We start from the raw sequence: 8,813 nt of genomic DNA, 5'->3' as shown, positions 1-8,813 counted from the left end.
TTTTTTTTTTTTTACCCTCCCATATGTTCATTTGTTTTGTTTCTTAAATTCCATATATGAATGAAATCATATGGTATTTGTCTTTCTCAGACTGACATATTTTGCTTAGCATAATATACTCTAGCTCCATTCACATCATTTTAAATGGCAAGATTTTCCTTTTTGATGGCTGAGTAATATTCATATAGATGAATCTGTGAGTAATATTCATATTATATATGAATATTCATTACATATCATGTGTATTCATTATATATGTATACCACAATTTATTTATCCATTCAATCACTCTATGAACATTTGGGTTCTCTCCATAGTTTGGCTATTGTTGATAATGCTGCTATAAATATCAGGGCATGTGCACCCCTTTGAATCTGTATTTTTGTATCCTTTGGGTAAATACTTAGTAGTGCAATTGCTGGATTGTACGGTAGTTCTTTTCTTTAACTTTTTGTAGAACCTCCATACTATTCTCCAGAGGAGAAAAGTGTAAGAGCGTTCCCCTTTCTCTTTATCCTAGCCTTATCCTGTTGTTTCTTATGTTAATTTTAGCCATTCTGACAGGAGTGAGGTGGTATCTCATTGTGGTTGTGATTTGTATTTCCCTGATGATGAGTGATGTTGAGCATCTTTTCCTGTGTCTGTTAGCCATCTGGATGTCTTCTTTGGAAAAATGTCTATTCATGTATTCTTCCCATTTCTTAACTGGATTATTTGTTTCTCGGGGTGTTGACTTTGGTAAATATTTTATAGATTTTGGATACTAACCCTTTATCTGATATGTCATTTGCAAATATATTCTCCCATTCTGTAGACTGCCTTTCAGTTTTGTTGGTTGTTTCCTTCACTATACAGAAGCTTTTTATCAAGATGAAGTCCTAATAGTTCATCTTTGCTTGTTTCCCTTGCCTCTAGCAACATGTCTCATAAGAAGTTGCTATGGCCTAGGTCAGAAAGGTTCCTGCCTATGTTCTCCTGTAGAATGTTGATGGTTTCCTGTCTCACATTTAGGTCTTTCATCCATGGTGAATTTATTTTTGTGTTTTGGGTAAGAAAGTGGTCCAGTTTCTTTCTTCTGCATGTTGTCATCCAGTTTTCCCAAAACCATTTGTTGAAGAGGCTGTCTTTTTTTCCATTGGATATTCTTTCCTGCTTTGTCAAAGATGAATTGACCACATAGTTGGGGGTCCATTTCTGGGTTTCCTATTCTGTTCCACTGATCTATGTGTCTGTTTTTGTGCCAGTACCATATTGTCTTGAGGACAAATGTCTTGAGGACAAGCTTTGCATTAAAGCTTGAAGTCTGGAGTCGTGATGCCTCCAGTTTTGCTGTTCTTTTTCAGGATTGCTTTGGCTATTTGGGGTCTTTTGTGGTTCCATACAAATTTTAGAATCGTTTGTTCTAGCTCTGTGAAAAATGCTGGTGGTATTTTGATAGGGATTGCATTGAATGTATACATTGCTTTGGGTAGTATGGGCATTTTAACAATGTTTGTTCTTCCAATTCATGAGTCTGGAATGTTTTTTCCATTTCTTGTGTCTTTTTCAGTTTCTTTCATAAGTGTTCTATAGTTTTCAGAGTACAGTTCATTTGCCTCTTTGGTTAGGTTTATTCATATGTATCTTATTGTTTTGGGTGCAATTGCAAATGGGATCAATTCCTTTATTTCTTTTTCTGATGCTTCATTACTGGTGTATAGAAATGCAACATATTTCTGGGGCACCTGTGTGGCATAGTTGGTTGAGCCTCTGATTCTTGATATCAGCTCAGGTCATAATCTCACAGCTGTGAGATCCAGCCCCACATTGGGCTCTGCATTGAATGTGGAGCTTGCTTGGGATTCTCTCTCTCCCCTCCCCTCCCCCACATGCTCTGTCTCACAATAAATAAACATTTAAAAAAAAAAAAAAGAAAAGAACTGCAGTGATTTCTGTATGCTGACTTTATGTCCTGCAACTTTGCTGAATTCATGTATTCATTCTAGCAATTTTTTGGTGGAGTCTTTGGGTTTTCTTAAAAGAATATCATATCATCTATAAATAGTGAAAGTTTGATTTCTTCATTGCCAATTTGGATGCCTTTTATTTCTTTTTGTTGTCTGATTGCTGAGGCTAAGACTTCTAGTACTATGTTCAGTGGTGAGAGTGAAATATCCCTGTCTTGTTCTTTTTGTTCTTTTTCAGGCATTTTTAGATAGTTTATATACTATATACAAAATTTGATGTGCTTTCCTTTTCGTTTATTTGTAAGCTTTTAGTTAGCATGGATTCTAAAGTTAGTGAACGATTTCTGAGAACTTACCTGATTTCCAGGGGTCTAGTCAAATTTCAGTATCAATAACCACAAAGAGAAAAAGGAAATAAAAGAACAAATCAGTTTCTAAACTGGTATGCATTTTGAGAGGACATAGACACAGGCACATACATTTGTGTCCAAATGCACATGCACACACACACATCCATGCTCACTTTGTATGTCACAGGTCGTGACTACACTGTGGGTCTGAAGGAGAGCAGAATTGCTCCACCCCAAATGCACTGCTTTGGCACACTGATTATTTGAACTAATGTTATGTAAGAAAGAGCTGGCACAAGAAGGACATTCTGACTTCCTTCGTTCCCCTGAAAGCAGGAAATAAATCTGGTATGTGACAGGTACCCAACCTGTACAAGGAAAATTAACCCGAGAGGGAATTTAGGGCCAAGAAGCCTGTGTAAATACACCTTCACTAATTTGCTAACCCTAAGCCCAAACCCCTATGTCTTGTCAATTCTTCCCAAATGTATTGTTTTCTTGTCTAAAGGCATAAAATCTTCCTGTTTTGGTCACTTGTCTGAGTCTCATATTTTATGGGCTCTCATAGGTAAAATAATTAATTTCATTTTTCTTCTATTGATCTGTCTTATGTCAATGTAATTATCAGACCAGGCAAAGAACCTAGAAGGGAAGAAAGGAAAAATTTTCCTTCCCTGAAAGTCACTGTGTGACAAGGAGTAAGCTAAATCTCCACTCACACAGGAGCCCAAGAATATTTAGTCTGTGGCCACCATGATAAATTATCTTATTCCTTTTATATATTTGTCATTGCCACAAACCCGTATTTCTGTTATAACTATTATACTCTTAGTTACCTTTAGCATCAGATCAAGTTTCATTTCCTCACCAAGCTGTTTCCTGATTTTTAAAGCCTGCATTGCTATAATTGCTTTGAAATGCTTAAGGGCTATTGCTTATGTCCCTCTTTGACATTTGTCTTGTTCTTTAACCATGTTGGTGCCCTTTGCTTCCATGTCTTCCATTTCTCTACAGCACTTAGCTCTATGGAAGGCATATTAAAAGACTCCAAACTTAATCACCAAGAAAGCTAACTACTGAGCCCCAGACTGTGTCTGCCTCTCTGGGATGCATCCCTGCTCACTCACTCACTGGGCAACTAGCCCCTTGTTGTATTTTTGACTTAACCATTCCAGTCCAGACATTTTTTTTTCCCTTCAACCTTTCCTGTTTCTCTCTTTCTCTTCAAACCAGAAATCCAGCTGACTCAACATTCAATGCCTTGACCAGAATTATTTCTGCACATATATTTATTATTTCTTTCTGTCAAAACTCTGAGTCAGATTCAGCAGCTTTTCATGAGAATACTGGTCACTAATTTTGTTATGAAAGAACTGGTCAAAGATCACAATTAATAATTATGGAAAATGGATCCTCCCAGGCCTCAGGCTTCCTTAGAAAGATGAGATGGCCTCCCTTCTTCCAAGAAGCACATAAATTAGTCCCAAAATCTATAATGTTATATTAAGTGTTTAATCATCTAGAACAGATTCCCATCATCTCCTCTGGCATTCTTGTGGTACCTACAACCCTCAAGCTGAGGAAGTTCTTCCTCACATCTAACCTAAATGTCCCTTTAGTTATTTTATTAAGTTACAAAAGTACTATTTCTTGTACTTACAGACTGAAATAAATTTGGTTGTGATAATAAAGTTCAAAGGGAAATTTAACAATTCACCTTTTCCACCCATTCTGATTAATTATTGTTTGTTAAAAACTCACACTATTTTTTCTTTAGACCAATACTTATCTACATTCCCAGCCCAACTTTCCAAGGATTGATGCCAGCTAGGTAGAAGAGATAGCATTATTAATCAAATTCTCAATCTAACTTTCTAGAGCCCTACTCTTAATTCACCTATAATCATAATCATAATCACAATCATTTATGGTCATTATATCAGGATGATTTATTGAAGTCACTGGCCCTAATTTGACATGAATGGAAGGCATGTTGTGGAATGGAAATTTGATGAGAGAGAATGAATGAAGCCTAATTATGCAGGAGCTTGAAGGACAAGTTAAGAAATTCAGATTGGATGTGGAAGAAAACAAGAAAAAGTAGCCTGCTCCAATGTATTCAGAGTGGATTGAGAAGAAATTTCCAGGACGTGTAAATTTTGAACTTGAACACAAGTTCTTTGGAACCATAAAGCAGACACTAAATATGAATATCTAGAATCACACATAGCTGAAAATGCCAGGCCTTTACTGTAAGGAGAGGAAGTTTCCATCAATTCACATCCAAAGCACTCACTCCCTGTCTTACCTTTCAGGATCCCTAGTGGTCCAGTTTGTCAGCACCAAGTCTGCATGGACCAGGATAGGAGGGATGCCCAAGTTCCTGGAGACTTCAACAAAGGGAAGGGCAAGATTTCTTGGCAGAACCTTTTAGATATAAATACAGGAAATTAGCATACACCAGAAAAAATGCAGCAAGGGAAGTAATCATGATTGCCCTTTACTCCAGTAATCCTGTGGTAGAGAAATGACCTGGGCATAAAATTGGAATTATCTGAGTGACCCACATACACACACCTCACTCTCATATTTTTTTCCCTTAACATTTTAGTGGATATAATGTGTATGAGTACAATCTGAAATATATATGAAAATTACAAAACTGGAACACATACGTATACATAGTGTATAAAATACTCTCTGAAAACTGACTCTGCAAAGAAGAGCATCACCAATGTTTAAACATAAACTGGGGGCTGAGTTGATGAGCAGTGGGAAAAATATCTCTAACTCTTTATATATCTACTTATCTATTGACAGAGATATCTACATAAATATGTATGTGTGTATTTGTTTGTATAAAACTACATATATACATACATGTGTATGTATACACACATATACGTGTGTGTTTATGTTTCAATCAGGAACAGGAATGGGGAGGACAGAACACTTCATCCTGTGTGGCAGCCAACTCTGTTCATCACTTCATAAGTCAAACCCAATAACAACTTTAAGACGGTCCCTATTTAACTCCTAAGTTATTGGAGGAACACTCCAAAGAGACATATCTGCCCACAAGTCCAGAAAAACTACTCAGATCTGTGGGAGATGGGGGGGCGGGGGGGGGCGGGGGTTCTCTATCCGTAGACAAAGTTAAATTGGTTTTGATCCAAAATAACATTCTTATGCTCCCTATCTCCCACTTGCATTTCTATTTCCCCCTAGGATAAAAGTATCTATTAAAGAAGTCTTGCTTCTGCTTTTGCTTTCCTTAGATTTTTAGACTTGGGACAGAACTGTTTTTCAGGTAAGAAACAAAAAGAACTATAGAGTTTTAAAATTCAAACTTAAGTTTAGTTTCCCTGAGTCAGGGGTTGAGCAGGGCAATGCAAAAGTGAGGTGTCTATTTAGGTAAAGACTTAGAAGAGGAGATGTAGAGAAAGTTGGAGATGATCCCAGGCCATGGACAGGGGAATACCTGGCAACCTGGAAGTAGATGGACACTCCATGAAACTGAAGGCTTCCTCCCCTGTCACCCTTTCTCTACCCCTTCCCCATATCTGGGATTACGGTTTGGAGAACACAAGGGGGAGGGAGGCCCAGCGAGACATTTTTTAGTGTGCCTAGATTTCAAAGTTTTTATATCAGATGTACATTTTTTTTTTTAATGAGATGTACTGACATTTAAGAACTCTGAAGCACATCTATATCTTCTTCTTCTCTCCTTTCTCATGTTCCCTTCCTTTTGTCACAGGGGGGTTTCCTCTGTTTACTTGAAAGAAAACAGGCAGTCTTCACCAAGCAAACAAAATAGGCCTGGGCTGCTCAGTGAACCACGGAGTACTGGAACAAGTAACTCTGATTCCTGGAAAAGGGACACTTAAACAAAATGAAAGGGAGTGGTGTTTTTTTACTGCTGTTAATGGAACTCAGAGATTTCATGTCTCCAGGTTTAGGTTTTTGGTTTTTTGGTTTTTTAAAATGTTTATTTATTTATTTTTGAGAGAGTAAGAGAGAGGGAGAGAGAGAGAGATGCAGGGGAGGGGCAGAGAGAGAGAGAGAGAGGATCTGAAGCAGGCTCTGTGTGGACAGCAGAGAGCCCGATGCAGGGCTCGAACTCATGAACTACGAGATCATGACCTGAGCTGAAACCAAGAGTCAGATGCTCAACTGACTGAGCCACCTGGGCACCCTCCAGGTTCAGGCTGAAACTATAAAAGGTTAAGTAAAGATTTAGAAGAGATTTAAATGAATTATTAAGAGATCAATAATCAGTAGAAAGAGCAGAGTATTAAAAAATTAAAATTAATCTTGTTAATGTCAGTGGGTGCCTTTTAGGGAAAGAAGGTTACATTAGTGAATCAGAAGGTCTAAGCATGGCCTTGCATTTTACACTAACTTGCTATCTGACTCTGGAGAAGGATTTTTGTCTTCTGTAGTCCTCAGCTGTCTGTAAAATGGGCACAGTGGAGTTCTGTTTACTTTATGGGATTGAGAAAATCAGGAGATAATATATGTGCATAGGAATACAGAATGCTGCAAGTGTAAGCTATTATTAAATTTCTTTTTTTAATGAGATCTCAGTTCTTGCCTTCATATGCAACTTGTTAAACATTCTTGCCAGAAAAAAAAAAAAAAAAGATGTGAAAGCTAATGAATGGCTACAACTTCTAAAGAAAATTAGCTTCTTAGGGAAAAAAAATTCTCTCATGTAAGTGGGCCATTTGTCCTTCCTTCAACTGACAGCCAAAGAAAAGAACAAGAAAGGACCTATTTTCCAGGAAAACAGAGTGGGGCCAAGCAGTGAGTGTACTTCAGGAGCAGCAGGCTTGCCAGATGACAAGACAGGCATGTGTTTTGTCCCCTTACCTCTTTGGGCTGCGTCTCTCCTTTCTGCCAGACATATCCCATGGTAATAAAGCTCAGAACCAAGTGGGCCAGGCGCTGTTCCCGGTAACTCTGGAGGAACTGGCAGGTCAGGAGGGGCATCTGTTCAAGAGAATATCCAGAGATTATCAGTTGCACGGTGAGGATGAGCACAGGGGTTCTTCGATGTGAAGGGTTCTATGTGTATAAGGAGCAGGTTATATTTTAGTGAAGGAACTAAGAGCCTCCATGCACACCCCATTTCCCCCAATCTTAGGACACTGCAGTATCTGAGGCATTTCAGGGGACCTTGCTCAGGAACTACCTAACCACTCCATCCAAACTCCTAAATTGAGCCCATGGTTGCGCCCAGACGCTAGTCACCTTCACTGAACTGACAGAGTGTGTAGTGTTCTAGAATAATTAATTTACAAGACTGAGATCACCTATTTCATGGAGTCTATCGTGGCAACTTTTACAGTCCTACGTATCAAGGCACCTCTGTTTCCTTGGTATCATTTAACCCTGGTAACAAGCCTGCACTGTGAGTGTTACTTTCTCTGTTTAATTCCGAAGTAAAAGGAGAAACAGTGCAATTAGGAGTTTGACCAAATCCCTAGGGGGTGTTGGCTGAGCTGGGCCAAAGAGTTGTTCAGTCCTGTATGAAACCTTCCAGTGACCGTGGCTGGGTGTTTTCACCTCTCCATGCCCTTTTTCTCTGATACGTATCACCAGGGGATTTACAGATGATGTCTTCATGAAAACCACACCCGTACAGAAGTCAATTGTTGACAGCTCTGCCCCAACAAAACAGTTTCTCACTTTTGTCTGGAACACCCTTGCCTGTCTTGGTTGACTGAAACAGTGAGTTCCACCTTCCTGGCACACCCCCTCCTCACCTCGGCCTTTTTCCTTGGTCCCTCTATCTCTTCCCCAGCTGTAGACACAGCCTGATCTTCCCCAGCTGTAGACACAGCCTGATCCAGATCTTCCCAGGGGTCCTTCTCTGGGTCTTTAAGTGCCCCAAGAGGCGGCGGTGGACGTCTTGTGTATCCCTTTAAGCGCCAGGCACCGCCTCTGCGGCCTCAGACCCGCTCCCCCTCCCGCCCAGGCTGTCCGCAGCTTGCTCTAGAGCCTCCGCCACGGAATCCTTCCTCCGCTCTCCGCCAAGGGGCAGCCTTCCCGTGTCTGTTCGCCCCGCGCAGCTGCGTGTTCCTTCCTCCTAAAAGTTGGCTCTGAATCGCAAATGCAATGTGCTCTAGGCTCGCGTGCGTTTGCGTGTGCGTGTATGAGGTGGGGGAGTGACTGCTGAGATGTTGCATTTCAACAGGAACCGGCTTGAGAATTATGACCATAGTTATTAAGCACTTGTTGTAAGGTGCTTAGGAAAGCGTTTCCAAGGCACGCCGCTAAAAACTTCCCATGCCGGATGTTGTTCTGTCTTGCCCCCAAATCCACAGGACACAACTAAGTCAAAGAGGGTAGGGTCAGGGTCACAGAGCCGGCAGGGACTGAGCCCGGATGCTACTTCAGTTCTGCCGACAATTGCCCTGTTCTCCCAAGTCAGCACTGCCTGCTAGAAACATGGAAACCACACATGTAATTAAAAAATTTCCAGCAAGAAGGGCAAAAAAGGTTCTACTTAAAG

General features: G+C 40.1%; 1 protein-coding gene across 1 annotated transcript; it reads right to left on the bottom strand.

Annotated features, from left to right (window-relative positions):
• Positions 1–2,284: 2,284 nt before the first annotated feature.
• On the bottom strand, positions 2,285–7,472 carry LOC121026478 (indoleamine 2,3-dioxygenase 2-like). The gene is made up of 3 exons (XM_040469321.1): positions 7,169–7,472; positions 4,605–4,723; positions 2,285–2,317 (listed from the first exon to the last, which is right to left on the bottom strand). The coding sequence occupies exons 1-3, from the start codon at positions 7,286–7,288 to the stop codon at positions 2,299–2,301; spliced, it is 258 nt and encodes an 85-aa protein (XP_040325255.1). The 5' UTR covers positions 7,289–7,472; the 3' UTR covers positions 2,285–2,298.
• Between the last annotated feature and the right edge of the window lie 1,341 nt (positions 7,473–8,813).

Source organism: Herpailurus yagouaroundi, unplaced genomic scaffold, assembly GCF_014898765.1.
Source record: "Herpailurus yagouaroundi ecotype Mexico unplaced genomic scaffold, PumYag 111319, whole genome shotgun sequence".
Classification (NCBI taxonomy): Eukaryota; Metazoa; Chordata; class Mammalia; order Carnivora; family Felidae; genus Herpailurus; species Herpailurus yagouaroundi.
Note: the sequence above shows the minus strand (reverse complement) of the source record. Positions and strands in the feature narration are given on the sequence as shown.

Coding starts and splice junctions, on each gene's coding strand:
- LOC121026478 (XM_040469321.1), bottom strand. CDS start 7,288: ATGCCCCTCCTGACCTGCCAGTTCCTCCAGAGTTACCGGGAACAGCGC. Junction 4,724..7,168: donor GAGAGACGCAGCCCAAAGAG/GTAAGGGGACAA, acceptor TATATCTAAAAG/GTTCTGCCAAGAAATCTTGC.